The 20,210-nt window shown below is 46.7% G+C and overlaps 1 protein-coding gene across 5 annotated transcripts in view; it reads right to left on the bottom strand.

Moving 5' to 3' along the window:
- The window catches only part of Unc-115a (actin binding LIM protein Uncoordinated 115a), a 593,933-nt gene that overhangs the window by 499,226 nt on the left and 74,497 nt on the right, over positions 1–20,210 (bottom strand). For 4 of the 5 annotated variants that reach the window (XM_075676601.1, XM_075676603.1, XM_075676598.1 and 1 more), the window contains exon 2: positions 15,725–15,820. Coding sequence is in view for 3 of the 5 variants with exons in the window: in XM_075676603.1 (XP_075532718.1) it covers positions 15,725–15,820 (96 nt within the window). In the remaining 2 variants the exon portion in view is untranslated. Of the gene's footprint in view, positions 1–15,724; positions 15,821–16,455; positions 16,510–20,210 lie in introns of all 5 variants that reach the window. The other variant, XM_075676600.1, reaches the window with a different exon arrangement.

The following is a 20,210-nucleotide window of genomic DNA, read 5'->3' as shown; positions in this document are numbered from 1 at the left end:
ATTGACTGTTCCGCCGGCGTTGTACAACTTGACCTACCCCCACCTGTTCTCGTTGGCCTTCCTGCTCAAGCTCCAACTCAGCTCTGTTCCGCGGATTTTATACGCCTGCCATCTCTTGCAGCAACCTGCATCCCTGTCTTAGCCTGCCCACCTGTACCTGACGGAGACAATGACAATGCGGCATATCTGATTCCTCTCCAGTTTGCATATATCGGAAGGCTCCGCAAGCCAACTTGGGATTCTCTGCTTTTTATTTGTTGTATCACCGCTGTGTTGGAGGTTTTGTAACTGTGTTGAAAAAACTCTGGACAAAAGATACTTGATACGGAAACAAGGACTACATGTGAAACAACACACGAAGAGTTTAAGCAAGCCAAAAACAGCCAGAATGTACACTACGATGCAAACAGCCATCCTCGAGAGCTCAATGCCGGCAACAAAATTGTCATCCTGATGCCTACTGAAAAATCCAAGCTTTTGCTTCAGTGGAAAGGACCTTTCACAAACAAATAACGTAAAAATAGAGAGGACTACTTCATTTACCTAGGTATAAAGAACTGCTTGTTTCACATAAACCTGTTAAAAGATTACGAGGGTCGAGGCAGCATACTTCGAAAGAAAACTTGAGCAACATGTTCAGTAGAGGCAGGGGAAAATAAAGAAGGAATTCGAAACCTACCACCTTCCTTCCATACCTTTGGCGAAGACACAAAACTGCATTAATGTAGAAGTCTGCCAGGGATTAACACTTGCACAAGAGGAAGTGCTAAGGGTGCTCACAGCATCATTAAGAAACATTTTCTAATCATTCAGGCCATACTAAACTTGAAGAATGTCATTTAAAACTAATGACACAGGCACCTATTAGGTGAAAATATACGATGCCCTTTGCAGTTCAGAAGGCAGTGTATGAAGAGATACAGTCGAACCTCGTTATAACGAAGTTGAAGGGGGGAGCCCAAATTACTTTGTTATATCTGTTACTCTATTACTGTCATATATACTGCAATGCGGTGCGCACTTGTAAACATAAAAATAAGAAGATGGCATTGAGGCCCGTGGAACCACTACACGGCCACGCATGCGATAAAATTTGAATGAAAAAAGAATCTCCGGCGTGTGCAACACACGACTTCTTGGCACCTGACGCGACAGACTTTTTGACAGGTGCCTGCTGTTCCATTGAAATGGTCTTTCACGTCCACTTTCCCCCTGGCACACAACAAAGTGCTTCCGCTATGTGATTGAGCAGGCAAGTGAACTTCTCTCAGCCAGCTCGTAACCTCCGAGATTGCACTGGTGGCACTACGACCTAGAAGGCTACGCCAAACTGCCAGCCCATGCGGCGCGCCGCAGGGACAAGTGAATGCATGGCTTGGGTGTGACCCCCGAAATTGCACTGGGGAGATCTCGGAGGCCAGGTCAAGCTGCAGCTGCCTGCGCAACGTGCCGTAGAGAAAGCGAGAAGTGAATGCACTAATCCTTCACACCGCCACACTTAGCCACATAGCATGGCACAACTCACAGGATTCCGCGTGACCCCCGAGATTGCGCCACACAGCAGAAGCGAATGCACCTATCTTTTGCACAGCCGTGCACTGTGGCACGGCTCGCATAGCCAGACACGTGCAAGAGAGGTCAGGAGAAGGGCCATAGTGAGCCGTTGCTTGTGCACCGCTACGCGCGGCGGTGAGAAAGACAAGTGTTGCTCCATGGCATGTTCGACAAAGGGACGCGGGCGTTTTCAACCACCGCGACGAATGAGTGCCGTACCCAGCATAAAGCAATGTACTTGGCGCACAGCGGTCAGGTAGCTTTTGGTTTTGGAGACAAATCTAGTTCGTTATATCCATTAGCAGGAAAATTTCACTTCTTTAAAACTGGGTTTTAAATACATGGATCTCTATGGGGATTCCAAGGGGAATTTCATTTACTTCATTATATGTCCCGTTTCATTAAAACGAGGTTCGAGTGGCTATGAAATGCTTAAATGAGGAATTGTCAAATAGTTTGTCACAATATTCATCACCAATTGTTGTGAAAAAGCCAGACAACACGGTCAGACTGTCAATTTTCGACAAGCGAATAAAATAGTACGAGATGACTGAGAACCAGTACCCCCAATAGACACCATGTTTGAGAATGCTCTCCAAAAGACTTACTTCTCAATGGCAGATTTTGCCAAAGGGTATTGGCAAAGTCCCATGTCAAAAAAGTCTAAGCCCATCATGGCCTTCTCTAGCCTGTGAGGTCTATACTAATTTAAGCACATGCTCTTCGGCCTGAAGACAGCACCAGCAGCCTTCACAAGACTCATTCGAAAGGTAGCAGATGGTTTACTGTACATATTCCATTACATTAATGACATCTTAGTGGCGACCAACTCGCGGGAGGAGCAGCTGAACACACTTCATGCACTATTCCTCCAGGTATGACAGACTAGTCTCACAATCAAGCCTTGAAAAACCCAGCTCTGATTTAGTTCAATTCAGTTTCTTGGTCACAATAAAGGCATAGGCACCATTAAACCCATGAAGCATACAGTACAAAAAGTCGGGAATGTTCAGTAACAGCAGACAAAGAAGCACATACTGTCCTTTCTAAGTCCAAGAATTTACACTGGATTACGCTCAGCTAACCTACACATTCACAGAATGAACAGACCAAATTAAGTTATTTGGGCAAGCAAGCATCAAACCACTTTCCAGAAAATAAAAGGCACACTTTCCAAGGAACCTGTGCCCAGGGCTCCCAATTTTACATGCAATTTTGTGCTCATAATGGACGCATCAGAGCAATGTTTAGACTATGCTACTCCAAGAACAGGATGCAACTTTACATGCAGTAATATACACCAGATTTCAAGGGAGGTAGCATACTCAGCCATAGGGCAGCAAAATGCCTAGAGGTATTAATCAAGAAATTTTATGTTAGAAACAGACAACCCTTGCAATATATAAACTCAGATAAAAACTTCAACACATGCATTCTCTTTTGGAGCTTGCTTCTAACGGAGTATGATTTTTCTGATCATTATAATTCTGGGAGCAACAAATGTGGGGGCACACTACTTGACCTGCAGTTCATAAGATTCCTGATGAAATTGATAAAGTCACCGTCTAACCCCCTATGCGTCCGAGCTCTTCAGCGCAATAAATAGTTCGGAACAAAGATCAGAAGTGCCTTCTGTATGGCCTTTTAAAAACATGGTGTTATTGTTCGAGCACTCTTTTCTGTTTTCTAGAGTATACTCAATTGTACATGTCTCAGTGTTCAGTATAGCAAGTAATTTGTACTATTTGTACTTGGAAAAAAATTATGTGATGTCCTGTATATCAGTGCCTGTTATCAGTGCTTTAAAGTTAAGTGTTTTTCCCTAAAACATTTCTTGTGATGTGATAGCCAGGCCACCTGCAGAGTCAGCACGACAAACAGGGCCATGTGTCGCCACCATACCCACGGGAGCAAAGTTTGTATGCAGTTGTGCATACGCTCGAGCACAAAAGCATGAAGTGGCCGTGTCACATAGAGACGAATGACAAGAGACCACATTGGCAGAGGCAGACATAGCCGAGAACATGCGTTGGCTTGGTTGGGCATCAACGTTTGAGAGACCAACAACTGCAGGGTTGAGTGCCAGAACCCGAGGGGAGCTTGAAGTGCCTTCCACGCCCAGCAGACACGTAAGAGTGCATGAGCCTGCTTGCCGTCTCGACAATCCATTGAGCGACAGCACGTCAGCTTCGTGGAACGCAAAACTGCATGTGGGTAGTGCCCATGCGAACACTGCATAGGACGAATGCCTCATGTTTGTGCAGCTAATTTTGATGTTTTAATACATGTTGGTATGCCGTGCTTGTTGCCATTTCGTTCTTGCTGCCCTAGCAGGCGTCTCACAACTAAGGCTGCTCCCTGAACAAAATCTTAATGCTGTCTCTTCAAGATATAAGATGACAACAATGTAATTTCCTCTGTCAATCCCCATTTTAAATTACTACACATTGTCGAAACATAAGAAACCAACAAACAAAGACACCAAGGACAGCAAAGGGTAAATTATGTGTACTTATTGATTGAATTAAAGAAATTATAAATTATTGTAAATGAAAGTGGATGAAAAACAACTGGCCACAGGGGGGCACGAACCCACGTTTTTCTCAATTAACTATGCGAAGACGTGGGTTCGGGCCCCACCGGTGGCCAGTTGTTTTTATCCAGCCGACCTTTGCTACGTCTGACTGTATAGTGGTTGGAATTTTGCATTAACCTTGAGAACTCCGAAAGTACCCATAAACCAAGACAAACAGAATTTGCGCTGTGCATCTTAAATTGGCATTTATGATAACACCCCATGATTCCAGATAACATTTAACAAGTGCAATAAGACAGTGGATACTCAAGACTGCAAGTGCAATATTGAAGTTGTGATGCTTTTGGATGCAATGGCCTTTTGTAATTTTTCATGAGCTAACTAGAACCAACCTTGGTGGCTTAGCAGCTATGGTGTTATACCCCTGTCAAGCGGGCAAGTTAAGTGCACTTACGGCAAGTGCACTCAGTTTTTAAGTGCACTTTCCCAAATCTTAACGTCGCAATGGAGTGTACTCTCAGATGAGCGCACTCAAGTCCGAGTACATTCACGGAACGCACTTTGCTGACCGAGTGCGTAGCCTCGCCGCCAACGGTTTGAAGGAGTGCCTAGCCTCGCCACCAACGCTTTCAACGACGCAAAATGTAATGCATAGAAAAAGGACACAAAATTTCATTTCAGTTATTGAGCAGCTTTTAACAACATAATTTGTGTTTAGCGAGAAGCAAAACAGCACAATAAAGAAACGAATTTATCATGTACGCAACTAATGGCGCCAGAATGATGCGGCACTAATTCCACTGGGTGTGTCCTCATCGTCTTTTGTATCCGCGTAGCGCCGCCATGTTCCGTCAGTTCGCGTTTATTTTGGTGTGAAAGCGTGCTGGGGGGGGAACCACGCCGGTCGTGCTTTGAGCCGTGTGCGTGGCATTTTGCAGTGTAGCTAAATATCGAACTTGCCGTCTTTGCTCATATATACTCGCTCATATTCTGTTCTAGCAGGATCATGAGCAGGATCAACTACCGCCTCGCCGTACGCCGCCATGTTGTCTTGAATTCGCTAGGCATTCGTCTTGGCCAGCATTGACTTGCAACACACTTATAATAAAAACATTTCGCTTTTTGTTGAGACAAATAGATTAAGTTTGTTTTTATATATAATTCTACTTAAAACAATCGCTTTTTAGCAGCTTTCTCTTGTTAATTTACATCTTTAAAAATGCGCTCTTAGTCTGTTGCCTTTTTTTTTTTTTTTTTTTTTTTTACTGCAAGTGCAGTCTGTTTTCCTGTTAAGAAGCGCATTGCCTAAAGTGTGACTTAAGGTCCCGAAGTGCACTCCCCGTAAGTGCACTTAACTTGCCCGCTTGACAGGGGTATTACACTGCTAAGCACGAGATCAAATCCCGGCTGCAGCGGCCACATTTCGATGGGGGCTCAATGCAAAATCGCCCGTGCACCATGTATTGGGGGCACGTTAAAGAACCCCAGGTAGTCAAAATTAATCTGGAGTCCCCCACTAAGGCATGCCTCATCAGGTCATAACTTTGGCACTTATAACCCCAGAAAAAAAAATTAAGAAAAAAATGAGTAACCTAACAATAGACAATGAGTGGCTGAACTTTTTCTTGCTTCTGCCATAATATATACCGAAATCCAGCCAATGGACAATCTCAAGTTGAACTAGGAAAGAACAGCGTCAACTAAGACAATCACAGCCGAGTTCCCATGCTCGGTCATCACAGCAGTGGCTGAAGCACCCTTGCAGAAAATCAAAGGTATCATGGTCAAGAAACTGCGCGCACAAGAAAAACAAGCTGCAAAGCCTGAAGTGGTTCCGTATGTACATAGGATCGCCCACAATGTGAAAAAGGTGGCAAACAGACATGGCGTTCCAGTCGTGTTTGAATGAATGAATGAATGTTTGGTTTTTATTGGCGCAAGGGCCAGTAATGGCCAAAGAGCGCCAAGCCAGTGTTGATGAATTCGCAATGTAGTTATGAGTTCAATGAGCTTGATGTGACGTGGCTGTAAAGGGGCCTTAAAATAGTCGCTCTAGAGTGCGTAAAATCTATGTGTTATAAGATTATGTCGATGATAGTGACGTGTTCAATGAGAAATAAAGTCCATCGTGAGAGAATGATGCATTATAAAAGATCTGTGAGATGGTAAAATTACCTGGAGCACTACTGCCTCGCCAGAGCCCTTGAAACACAAGGGCCTGGAGGCATGTGCTATACAGTATGACTGTCACAGCGGCATCCTCTCAAGAGAGGAAACGCTACGAATGTATGGGACTAATAACGTGTAGGACAACATCTCTGAGGAAACCTAGGACAGTGTTTGTATTAAAAAGCGGTTCTGGGCCGAGAAACATTACAGGATGAAGAGGAATGTGTTGACGGAATGCTAAGGAAAAATGCCTCCTTCTCTCAGATTCGGCTTTCCGACACTCCAGGAGAACGTGGAGCACGGTCAGCCTCTCCCCGCATCTGCCACATGTTGGAGGGTCATTTCCGGTGAGTAAGAAGTTATGGGTGCCAAATGTGTGTCCTATTCTAAGACGACAGAATAGGACATCTGTCCGCCGTGATTTTATTGCAGAAGGCCAGAACCCTAATTGTGGCTTTATTACGTGCAGCTTATTATTTGTTTCCCTGTCCCACAAGCGTTGCCAGTAGTTTCGCAGTTTCCTGCGCAAGAAGGGCCTCAGATCTGTGACAGGGACTGCAGCAGTAGGATGAGCAGAATACGACGCAATTGATGTGGCTATCTGGTCCGCCAGAATGTTACCTTCGATGCCCCTATGACCCGGCACCCAGCATATGATGAAATGCTGGTTACATATATACGCTTTACATAAGACGGAATATAGTTCATTGATTACTGGATTTTTGTGCTTACAAAATGACATCAAAGCCTTCACAGCGCTTAGGGAGTCCATATATATAACAGATTTTTTAAGTTTTGTTCTCCTTATATGCTTTACAGCCGACAGTAGTGCGTAGGCCTCAGCCGTAAAGATGCTTGCTTCCGGATGCAGTACATCGGATTCCGAAAAGGATGGGCCGACGGCTGCATAGGTCACCCCTCGCGTGACTTCGATGCGTCTGTGTAGAACTCCGCGCAGGAGTGTTTGTATTGGAGTTCCCAGAAATGCATTTGTATTTCAATCTCTGGAGCGTGTTTTGTAACTTGCATGAAAGATATATCGCATTGTATCATCTGCCACTCCCAAGGAGGTAGCAGCTTAGCTGGAGACATTAGGCGATGTTTGAGGATTGGGACATCCATTTCAACACTAAGCTCCCTCACACGAAGTGAGAAGGGCTGTCTTACAGAGGGACGATTACGGAAGAGTGTATCATATGTCATATCGTTAAGGGTATTAAAACACGGATGTTCAGGATTAGAGTGGACTTTCAGGAAATATGTTTGGCTGATGTATGTTCTCTGGAGATGGAGTGACCACTCATTTGATTCGACATACAAACTTTCAATGGGACTTGTTCTGAAAGCGCCAGTGGCCAGTCTAATTCCTAAATGGTGAACCGGATCTAGCATCTTTAGCGCGCTCGGGGTTGCAGAATGATAAATCACGGCACCGTAGTCCAATCGTGATCGAATGAGGCTTTTGTAAAGATTCATCAAACATTTTCTGTCGCTGCCCCATGCTGTATGGGATAAAATTTTCAGTAAGTTCATTGTTTTTAAGCATTTCACCTTGAGATATTTTATGTGTGGAATAAATGTTAGTTTAGAGTCAAGTATGACACCTAGGAATTTGTGCTCTTTGTTCACAGGGATTTGCTGGCCATACATTTCGATATCGGGATCTGCAACGAGGCCTCTCTTTCTTGTGAAAAGCACACAAGAACTTTTGTTCGGGTTCACTTTAAATCCGTTTTCGTCTGCCCATTTAGATACTTTGTTCAAGCCCTGTTGTACTTGCCTCTCACACACTGCAAGGTTGCAGGATTTGAAACCTATTTGTATATCATCTATGTAAACAGAATAAAAAATGGCTGGCGGTAATGAAGCACGGAGGGTGTTCATTTTCACGATAAAGAGTGTGCAGCTAAGCACACCTCCTTGAGGCACACCATTTTCTTGTATAAAAGGTCGGGACAATACATTGCCGATTTTCACGCGGAAGGTACGTTTCGACAGATAGCTTTCTATTATGTTTAGCATATTTCCACGGATGCCCATCCCCGACAAGTCTCGTAAGATCCCGTATCGCCATGTCGTGTCGTACGCCTTCTCCATATCGAGGAATATCGATAAGAAGAACTGATTATGTACAAATGCGTCGCGGATATTTGCTTCAATGCGTACAAGATGATCAGTCGTGGACCGCCCTTCTCTGAAACCACACTGATAGGGATCAAGCATGTTGTGCAGTTCAAGGAAATGTATTAGTCTACGATTAATCATTTTTTCGAATAGCTTACAAAGACAACTTGTAAGAGCTATCGGGCGATAACTTGCCGCCAAGGAAGGGTCTTTGTCCAGCTTCAAGACGGGAATAACAATAGCCTCCTTCCATGAGGATGGGAGGTATCCGGCAGCCCAGATAGAGTTGAAGAGTGCTAGAAGTGTCATTTGTGTGTCTTCGTGTAAGTTCTTAATCATGTCATAGATGATTCTATCAGCTCCCGGAGCAGAGCTTCTACATGTGCTCAATGCAGCTTTAAGCTCGGCAATGTTAAAAGGACGGTTATAAGGTTCATCCGGACGGCATTTACGATCAAGTCTTAAGTTCAGCTAAGTGTTTATTTTTGAGGAATGATTTTGTGTAATGTGTGGAGCTTGATACATGTTCGAAGTGTTCGCCTAGAGCGTTCGCCTGGTCCTCCAAGGTAGTCCCTTGGTCGTCCACTAAGGGCAGAGGGTGGATTTGTTGACCCTTTATCTTTCTTACACCATTCCAAACTTTAGATTCTTGAGTGTAGGATGTAATGCCCGAGAGAAACCTCTCCCAGCTAGCTCTCCTTGCCTGTCTCCGCGTGCGCCTCCCTTGTGACTTTGCCAGTTTAAATTCAATAAGGTTTTCTGCAGTCGGGGAGCGACGCAGCAAACCCCACGCTTTGTTTTGTTTCTTTCGTGCCAGTCTGCACTCTTCATTCCACCAGGGTACCCGTCTTTTACAAGAGAGACCTTGCGTTTGGGGAATGAACTTTTCAGCTGCGTCGAATATAAAAGAAGTAAAATATGCTACAGCATTGTCTATGTTAAAATCAGTGATAAAATCTCGTGATAAGTAAGTTGCTTCCTTAAAATCATTCCATTCGGCGGAGCCTAGTTTCCACCGGGGTGTATGTAGGGGGCATTCATGTTGAGGCATTGAATTTAACATTACGGGAAAGTGGTCACTTCCATATGGATTTTTTATTACATGCCATTGCAAGTCCGGGAAAATTGAAGCCGAGCCAATAGACAGGTCTATTGATGAATATGAATTGTTATGGATATTATAATAAGTTGGCTCCTTCTTGTTGAAGAGGCATGCACCGGAGTTCACAAGAAAATTTTCAATGAAACGGCCTCTCGCGTCACATCGCGAGTCTCCCCACATGGTGTGGTGTGCATTAAAATCGCCTGCCAGTATGTAAGGGTCCGGAAGCTGATCGATTAGGTTATAAAAATCACTTTTTTCCAGATGAAAATTGGGGGGTATGTATAAGCAACATAGAGTGATCAATTTATTAAAAAGAATTGTCCGAATTGACACTGCCTCAAGGGGCGTCCGAAGGGCGACCTGGTGACAGGCTATGGACTTATCTACAACTATTGCAACACCGCCAGACGAGGTATTCGCCTCGTTGCGGTCTTTACGGTAGATGGCGTACTGACAAAGAAAGTTTGCTTGTGTGCATTTAAGATGTGTCTCCTGAACACACAGCACCTTTGGGTTATGTTTGTGTAAGAGTTCTTTAATGTCATCGAGGTTGTGGATAAGACCTCTAACGTTCCAGTGTATTATTTGTGAAGCCATATTGTTCGTGTTTTTATGCTGTGTGTCAAGAGGAGTTTAGAGAGAAGACTTACGGAGCCGTTTCAGGCCCCGTGATTATGGTACGGGTTCTGTCTTTCTTGGAGCGGTCGCGAGACTCTCGCTGCTCCCGAGGCGCTGGATGCGCCTTCTGGCTCGGGGTTGTGTGCATCGACTCCTGGGAGCCGCTGGACTTCCGCTCACTAGAGCGGGGTGTTTTCAGGGTAGGCCTTGCCTCGAAAAGCAGAGCCTTGGAGGCCACCAACCCAGAGGTCGATGGGCCCTCCTTTAGTGACGGCGCAGCAGCGCTCGCTACTGTCGCCTGGGGGGCTGAGGACACTGCCGTGGCCACACTCTTTGTGGGCCGGGCTGATGCCCCAGTCTGCTGCGGTGCTGCCCCCCTACGCGCCGCACCAGCATACCCTGCGGTATGGAGGAAAGAAATACGCTTTCGCGCTTCTTGAAAAGAAATGTTCTCCTTGATCTTTAATGTGATTATTTCCTTTTCCTTCTTCCAAGAAGGACATGACCGAGAGTATGCAGGGTGGTCACCCTCGCAGTTTGCACAGCGGTGTGCCTTAGTACAATTATCGGCAGGGTGTTCGTTTGAAGCGCACTTTGCACATGTGGTACGGCCCCGGCAGTTCTGAGAGCCGTGACCAAATCGCTGGCACTTAAAGCAGCGGCGTGGTTTCGGAATGTAGGGTCTTAGTTTTATTCTCATATAGCTTGTTTCAATATACTCTGGTAAAGTGCTTGTGCAGAATGTCAAAATTAGGTGTTTAGTGGGGATCTCTTTGTCATCCCGCCTGATCTTTATTCTTTGGACATTTGTCACGTGCTGTTCCTTCCAGCCTTCAAGCAGCTCGGTTTCACTCAAGTCAAGGAGATCTTGTTCAGATACGACTCCGCGTGTGCTGTTCAAAGAACGATGCGGATTTATCGAGACGGGGGTACTATTAATTTCAACAAGTCCAGATAGATTCTCGTACTGTTTCTTGTCATTAACTTCGAGCAACAGATCACCGCTGGCCATTTTCGTGACCTTGTAGCCGGGACCTAGTTTCTCAGTAAGAGACTTTGCGACAACAAATGGTGATAGGGTTCTTGCTGTTTTATCAGGGTTTCCACTACTTAAGACATGGTACTTTGGAAATATTTCTTTGGTCTGGCCAAAAAGTTTCAGGGAGTCATCGGTGCGCCCTCTCTTGGAAAGAGGGCGATCAGGGAGTCGGGGAAATGATGAAAAAGCCATCAAAATAAATATCACTTCGGTAGCTATGCCAGCCGCCCACCACCGAGCCCAACAAGGGGACGTTACGAAGCCCAAAAGCTACGAAGACGCCAGCTGTACATAGTCACTATAACCTAATATACGATACCCAAGGCTGGATAACTACACCAGGTTAACCCTCGCCACCTGGGAGTCTGGAAGTAAGAAGAAGCGAAGAGAAGACAGGAAAGATTGAAAGTGAGAGAGAAAGACGAAGATTGAAGAGAAGGACAGGAAAAGGTGACTGCCGATTTCCTCCAGGTGGGTCAGCCTGGAGGTGCCGTCTATGTGAAGCCGAGGCCAAAGAGGTGTGTTGCCTCCGCCGGGGGGCCTTAAAGGTCCAAACACCCGGCATCGGCTCAACCGCCAGGATCCCCTTTTCCCCAGACACGGCTAAGCCGCGCACGGCTACACGCGGGAGGGTCCAACCCTCGTGTGCTCGGGTACGTGGTGTCGCAACACACCAAACGCCTGCTTACGCAGACGCCCCTGCGGGGTCCAGTCGTGTTTTTGGCTCCTCGGAAACAAGCACAACTCTGTGCCCGCATTGCGAGTGAGGGTATGAGGAGCAGCTGCAGCAAAAAACATGGCAAGCAGTTTGTAAAGTGCTGCACCGGTGTGGTATATGAAATACCATTGACCTGTGGGAATACCTATGTGGGCTAAACGGGTAGATGCGTGAATGACCGCGCAGCTGAACATGTGTGCATCTTTTGCAACATTGCGCAACTTGCACTGTGTGTGACCAGGCGGAAGAACATTCCCCCATGGAAACAATGCCTGTACTGCAAGAAGTATGAACGACGGTTCTGGGAGAGATTCTTGGTAGAAGCAGAGATACAAATGCATGTGAGGTTTTGGAAGCATTCAATATAAAGAACATAGGAAAAAACTGCATTGGTGGTACTTCTGTAACCCTCTTTAAAGCGCGTCTGCTACCGCTTGCGCACTGACGCGCGCGCGGTGGTTAGTTTTGGTTTTGTTCCGCACGCGGTTTCGGCTTCTTTCGCTCGTAAAACTGATGGCTATCTCGTTCTAATCACTCGAAGGGTGACCATCTGTTACTCCCTCATTTGTTGCTCACAGGGGGGAGCATATGAAGGATGCCGCCGTGTATGAGTTTCCTTTATTTTGGAGACTTGCGAAAATTAACTGCCTCTGGTTGGCGATAAGATTGAAGGATAAGCGGAAGTTTCACACATTTTACTTTTCTGACGAGCGCACAACCACACAGTTTTTTCAAGTTTGCTCACCTCACAGTTCGATTACGCTATGGACGTACGCGCCGGCTGCTCTGCAGCGAGTCGAGCAGCGATTCCTCCGATGCGGACTACTGCCCAAGTACTAGGTCGGAGTCAGATTCATTGGATGGGAGCCCGCCAGATGAGGAGGTACCAGTTCAGACTATGAATCGGACAAAGGAGCAACATCGCAACAGCGTGCACGGCACGACTATTGCTGACTGGGTCAGAGATGACTTTTCTCCCTCCTTGTTTACATTTGATGCCACACATTGTGAACAAGTGTCTAGCTCTATGTTGCCCCCAGACGCAAAAGAAGTCGACTACTTCAAGCTTTTTTTTACGAAGGTGCAGTCTCGCAGATCATAACTGAAACAATCAAGTACACAAAGCAGAAAGTTCACAAGTGTAGTGCCTTGAAAGTCGCGACTCAGGTCGTGGCAGGAGACTGACTTCTCAGAACTTTACTGCTTTCTAGCGGTTCTGCTATTAATGGGCCTGGTGCGGAAAAATACTGAGGAAATACTGGTCTAAAGATACCACGTTAGAAACTCCATTTTTCCGGTCAGTCTTTTCCATCAACTGCTTTTGCCTATTGATGCGAGTGCTGCAGTTCAGTTCAATCACAGATGGAAAAGACCGCCTAAGGGCAATCAGACCGGTGATGGAAGCAATACAAGAAAGATTTGCCACACTTTTTGTTCCTTTTCAAGACTTGTGCAAAGCAGAGTTTCCGATTCCTTGGAGAGGATGCCTTGCTTTTCGACAGTATATTCCTTCTAAAAGGCATCTGTTTGGTGTAAAGCTGTTTGTGCTTTGTGACATCAACACAGGCTACATCTTGCAGTTTATCGTGTACACCGGAGCAACTACAGCTCTGACCATACTGAAAGAGTTTGGATTTACAAGGTCTGTTGTGGTGGAGCCGCTTGGAGACTTTCTCGGGAAGGGACATTCCCTGTTCATTCATAATTGGTATACCAGCTCAGCCCTGTTCAGAGTTTCTCCACAGCAGGTGGTACGGTGCGAACAAATGGGAGAGGGCTTCCCAAGTTCACAAAGAAGCTTCAGCAAGGACAAATTCATAGCTTGCACACGAACACCATGCTGGCCCTGAAGTGGTGTGATAGAAGAGATGTGCACATGCTGTCGACAATGCATGGAGCGGAGCTTGCCGAAAAGAAGGTGGACTGGAGGACAGGTGAAAAGAAGCCAAAATGTGTGTTAGAATAAAAAAAAAATGGGACTGGCAGACAAAGTCGATAAGCAGCTGAGCTTTTCCGAAAGTATTAGGAAGTCAATGAAGTGGAATAAGAAATTTTTTCGCTTGCTTGACATGTCGCTGCTCAATGCATTTATTCTCTTTTGCGAGAACACTGGGTCGACAACCAAATATGCAGAGTACAAATGGCTAATAGTGAGCCAGCTCATTGAAGAACATCACTCTGAGAAAAGCAAGTGGGGAAGGCCAACTAGAGAAAATCCTCTGAGGTTGACAGCGCGACACTTCATTCAGAAGTTGCCTCCCACCGCTGCTCAGGGAAGCAGTACCCAGAGAAGATGCCATGTCTGCACCAACACTACTCAGCAGCAAAAAATGTCACAAGAACACAAGGTCTGTGCGCTGAGTGCAACAAAATTAAATTATGGGGCTTTACATGCCAAACCACTTTCTGATTATTAGGCATGCCGTAGTGGAGGACTCCGGAAATTTTGACCACCTGGGGTTCTTTAACGTGCACCTAAATGTAAGTACAGTTGAGTGCAACAATGTGCTCTGTGTGGAGCCATGCTTCAAGGACTACCACACGCTGAAGAAATATTAGTGTAAGAGGAACATTTGAGACTTGCAAACAATTCTCGTGTGCGCATTTTTCTTGTGTGCACAGTATAACGATGCATCAAATTTTGTTCATTCTTATAACTTTGTTTCCTATTTTTATTGTTTTTCATCAATAAACAGCACATATATACCAAGGCACAACATTTCTCACTTCATGGTCACCCTAGAAAAATTACGGTAAATATTTTTCAAAATTCTTCAAAGGGACCCCCTGAAGAATTTAAATCTAATGTTAAATTCCAATGGCGGAGTCGGAGCAGCCTACGGACTCCGCAAGCGACACGTGACTGGCGCAGAGCAACGCCTCCAAATCCGCGAGTGGAACACAACCTGCGCCGCCGGAGCAAGGCGGAAACGGAACTTGTATCGCCGAGTTACCCAGGATACCTTGCATGTTGTCACTTCCTTCCGCTGTTTGCTCCCACCACCGCCGCACCGGCCGCACCGGTCACTTGTCTCTTCAGCGCCGTTCACCTGTCGTTTTATTAAAGTGCGGAATGGATATCTCACCAAGCGTGCAGCAGCTTTTGCTTCCTCGCGAGTCGTGACCGGTGGCGCCTCCCAGCAGACAAACGTGGTAAAGGAAATGCGTCACGCAGAGTTCCGGTCCACTCCGCCGATTTTGGCGGAGCATCTTTTTTTGCTCCACGGAATGACTGCCGCTCTGAATCCACTCCGACTCTCATTGGAACACCTTACTCCCGCTCTCATTCCGTCATTGGAACAAACTTGCTCCGGAACGAGCAGAAAAACTTGCTCCGACTCCCCCCCCCCCCCTTGGAATTCAACATTAAATAAAAAGAATGGACCCTGGGCAGTCGCATATGGTGAAAAAAATCTACCTTGAAAGTGCTAAGAACTGCATGCACACACGGTATCCAAGAACTGCATGTACACGCGGTATCCACAGACCGTCTGAAGCCTGCCTACTTGAACTGACACTTTAGTCACTTCTGCTGTCAGATTGCCTCCCAACTCGCCATGCGCGCAGCACCCGCGCTTCGCAATTCGTCCAGCTCACAGCTTCCTCGCTAGAAGGGGGGCCCCGTGGCACACTACTACGTGCCACAATGGTCAGGATACAAAAGACGATGAGGACACACCCAGTGGAATTGGTGGAATCAAGCTTCTGCCCAATTGAGTGGCTTTGGATAAAAAATGTAATTTGTGGACACCAGGCACCAGCATCTGTCTGTCTGGTGTTTCTTCACCCACACATGCAACAGCTGGAGGAGTGACTACTCTCCATTTTCGACACGTGAATAAGAAAACCTGCGACACTTACCAGCGCACTTGAAGCATTCAACATGAAAGTAGCGATCTTGAACTCGTAGTGCATTCCCTGAGCATTTCTTTTTGCAAAGTTCGCACAACACTTTTCCTGCAAAAAAAAGAAGAAAAAAAGAAAGTCAAAGTATCCTGCGTGCTTCTGAAAGTTCAGAGCTAAGCACATAACACTACACAAGATATCCACTTCTTGCATTACACTATGGCACTGCCTTGCGGTCTCCAGGAGAAAAAACAGCATGCATCGGCACTTGAGAAAGCTTTCGAGACACTGGTTCATCCCGGCTGTTTAACAGCATTTGCCTGTGGTGCAAGCATATCGAGAGTCTCAAGAGGCACAGACCAAAGAAATCTTGTTACTTGACTTTATTGCAAGACAATAAACTCCTGATGTAAACAACTATGCTACTAAGGTTAATCCTTAGAACAGACATGCTATAAAGGCAACAAAGGCCAGTTGATCACCACTATATATTTCACTGCATGGCCAGAATTTTTATTTCTTACTATGATAAAAATGGACACACAGAAAGGACTCCAGATAGGCTGACAGGATTAAATGAGGCCTACAGCCAGTACAGAGCAACATAATGTGTCAGTAATAAGCATGAAACAAGGTAAAAACAGGTACGACCGGATGGACAAGGACAATGGACACAGATAGTCCTTTTATCCCTGTAGTTTCAAGTTCAAGTTTATTGTTATTGCATGTACAAGAAACGGGCTTACATATTATATACAGCATCAGGAGGTCCCAGAGTGAGAACCTGCCAGGGGGACCTCCTATCATTTGTGGGTGCACAAGAGTATTAGAGCAGCAAGTAGAGGGCGAACAAACAAACAAAAAAGAAAAAAATGCGTCAAGAAATACAATTCGTAGGGAACAAGTCATAATAAATAGACAACAATTACATATGATTAAAAACAGCTTTATAGAGTAATATCACAATAAATAATCATAAGCAAGAATATCTAGCAATAAGTAACAAAAATTTGGCTGTTCTGCATATTGCTAACAAAGAAAAATACAAAGTGTCCTACAGAAATATGAAGCCTATTGATACAATAAGATAGAAGTAATGTAAAGAAAATGTAATAACTATGAAAATGTATTTATGACAAATGAAAAGATGGTTCTGCTAACATTATTTTCATATTGTTTAAAAAACTGCGGTGAAATAGATGACTTAATATTAACAGGGATGCAATACCAAAGTGAAATACCATAGAAACAAAGTGTAAATTTTCCATAGTTAGATCTGACTTTAGGTAATCGAACATTATTATGTTCTGAAAACCTGGTATTTTTGTTCATGAGGTTATCAAAAGGAAGACTGTCTAAGGTTATTTCACGATGAAAGAGACGAAATTTAATGAGTGACAACTTGTGGTAGAACAGCTGCTGAATGGGTAAAACGTTAAGATGTTGATAGATAGTTAAGAATGGCAGCGAAACGAGCTAAAATTCATTACTTTTAATGCCCGGTTTTGAAGATGTTGAAGTGCTTCGAGATGAATGGCATATGTATTACCCCATGAAGATAAACAGTATGATAAAGACTTATTATAAGCATGATACAACGATCTAATAACATGAGGTTGGAAGAATGCATGTGTTTTAATGATAATGCGGATGCCAAATGAAACCTTTTTTATTAGCGAGTTGGCATGGTTATTGAACTTAAGGTGTTTGTCGAGGGTAACACCCAGAAATTTAACAGTATCAGATGTCGGTATAACGTAAGTGTAATGAATGTTTCATGTTTAATGGCGCAAGGGCCAAGTAAACTAACGAGACAGTTAAGGAAGAAATCGCCGTTTGTGGGTTATGAAATAGTACAAAGGTTGGTTTTAAAGGATTGATTTGAAGTTTATTATCAGTGCACCAGGAATACACATTGTTAAGATCAGTGTTAAGTGTGTCTTGAAGCGCAGTAAGAGATTTCTGTGATGACTAAATGGTCGTGTTATCAGCATATAACAGTTACAAGTGGTAAGTAATTAGGTAAACAATTTATAAATAAGAACAACAATGGACCTAGTATAGAGCCTTGGGGAACGCCAGAGTCAATTACTTTAGAAGAAGACAATTTGCCATTAAGATACACTACTTGAGGCCTGTTAGACAAGTAGCTATGAATAAGATTTAAAGGGACACTAAAGGTTACTATGAATGTCACGATCCACCCGGGCTCGTGAACAAGGGAGTGCTCGAGGCACCCTCCGATAGACGGACGCTCCGCAGCGTGGTGGTGCTGAACGATGACTGACCGGCGAGCAGCCGTGCTCGTCGGTGTTTATTGTGGTGCGGTGACCAATGTTGCCTGCAGAGCTTTAGCAGGCCACTGAGCCTGGCGGCGAACGAACATTATGCATGGGGGGCGTCACATGCTTGCTACACCCCCTTACCCCCAGTTTGTTTATTAAATAAAAAACAAATGTCGATGTTTTAAATACGAGGCTCTGCTTCCACCCTAGCTGGGTCGACAGTGCCTGCTATTCAGGCGAGTAACGGTCCGGAGGCCTCCGCCGTCGAGTACTCCGCCTGGGCACCGGTGTTGATGGGTCGGGTGTGGCAACGCCGGTTGCTGCCTGGGCCAGCCTCGCTCCATCCGGAGGGTCCGTAGTGGTCGGCCTCGTGAGTGGTGCCGAGCTCGACACCGGTCCAACGGGTGCGGCACCACTGGCTACGGTTGCCGCCTCCGAGGTGGGTGGGGCTCTGCTGGGAGCGACTGGTGCTGCCGCTAGTCCTCCTGCGGGCTGGAACTCAGAACTGGCAGTCGGGGGTGCTGGCCAGGTCACAAGGCAAGGCCTGACATGGTCGGCGTGTCTGTGCCACATGGCCCCGCGTCTGGCATGCGCACGAGCAGCGGTGAGGCGCTGGCAGGAGACACCACCTGTCCCGCAGTCCAGGGTGGGCCAGGACGGACGTTCCTGGCAAAAACTGGAGCTCCCGACTCTGGCAAAGGCCCGGGACGGCATCCTTGGTCAGCAGCCAGCTTCTGCTTCAGCTGCTTCAAAAGCACTGTGGATCGGAGGTCCGGATGCAAAACGTCCAAGGGTGTCTTGACCATCCGACCCAGCAGGAGCTCACAGGGGGCACGGCCAGTGACATCGTGAGGTGTGGTCCGGTACTGGAATAGTACCCGGGCAATCTGCATCCGGAAATCCCCAGTCTGGCTCTTCTTGAGCTAGTCTTTGATGGTTTGCACCACCCGCTCGGCTGCACCATTTGAAGCAGGGTGGTACGGCGGAACCATCATCCGGCAGATTCCGTTTTTCGTCAGCCAGGCCAGGTACTCTGTGCTGGCAAAAGCAGGACCACTGTCAGACACAATGACGTCCGGCAACCACTGGGTGGCGAAGACCTGTCGTAGCACTGCAATGGTCATGCCTGCTGATGGAGTGACCTGGGAGAGTTGCCCGGAGGAGTTGCGCAGCATCACGCCCAAAGCCTCGACGGACACGCCGGGGAAAGTACGCTTGAAGAGTTTCCCGGCCATTACTGACACGCTGGCCCCTGTGTCCAGCTCCATGGAAATGGAGTGCCCGCAGATTTCGACGGTCAGCATGTACGGCGGCACAGACGACGGTACAAAGACTGTGTGCCACATGTCGAAAATCGGTGGCTTCTCGGCCACAACGTGGAGCCTGGCTGCGGAAGAACTTGAGCTTGCTGCCGCATGCCTCCGCCGCGTACCCTTGCGACGGCTACCCTGGCCGCGGGCTTGTGTTGTACCTGGGCTTGAATCAGGCTGCTGCTTGCTGTTCGTCCTCCCCCTTCGGCATACACGTGCGAGGTGCCCAGTTTTCCCGCACGTAAAGCATTGCGCTTGAGAGAACTGGCACTGTGAGGAGGAGTGGGCACCACCACAGCGACCGCAGGTACTGCCCTTTGTCGCCAACGCGTTGACCGCCGCTTTCGCCGACGGTGAGCCTGTCACACGAGAAATCTTGCTGGCGTCCTTGGCGGCAGCTTCCATTGCCAGCGCTGCCTTCACGGCGTCGTCCAGCGACGGGTCGGGAAGCTCCAGCAGTCGCGTCTGCATGGCGGGGTTGTTGATTCCGCAGACGAAACGCTCCCGGAGCAGCGAGTCCAGTTGGTCCCCGAAGGCGCAGGCACTCGCTAACCCTCGTAGCGCAGCAACGAATTGCCCGAAGGTCTCCCCTTCCCGGCCGCTCCGGTTGTTGAAGCGGAAACGCTCCATTAGTGTGGACGGTGCTGGGTTAAAATGCGAGCGCAGTATGGCAAGCAGCTCACTCAGCGTCTTAACGTGCCACATGGCTGGCTTGAGAAGGTCGAGCAAGAGGCTGAAGACGCGGGTCCCGCAGCTGGCCAGGAAAATGTCCCGCTGTTTGGCCTCGGGTGTGTCGTTTGCCCGGAAGAACACGTGGACTTGCTCCTCGTAAATTTACCAGGCGGACCCATCTGCCTCAAACGGGTCAAGCCTTCTGTACGGCAGCATGGCGGCAGCAACGGGGGC

This window comes from Dermacentor variabilis, unplaced genomic scaffold (assembly GCF_050947875.1).
Source record: "Dermacentor variabilis isolate Ectoservices unplaced genomic scaffold, ASM5094787v1 scaffold_12, whole genome shotgun sequence".
Lineage (NCBI taxonomy): Eukaryota > Metazoa > Arthropoda > Arachnida > Ixodida > Ixodidae > Dermacentor > Dermacentor variabilis.
Note: the sequence above shows the minus strand (reverse complement) of the source record. Positions and strands in the feature narration are given on the sequence as shown.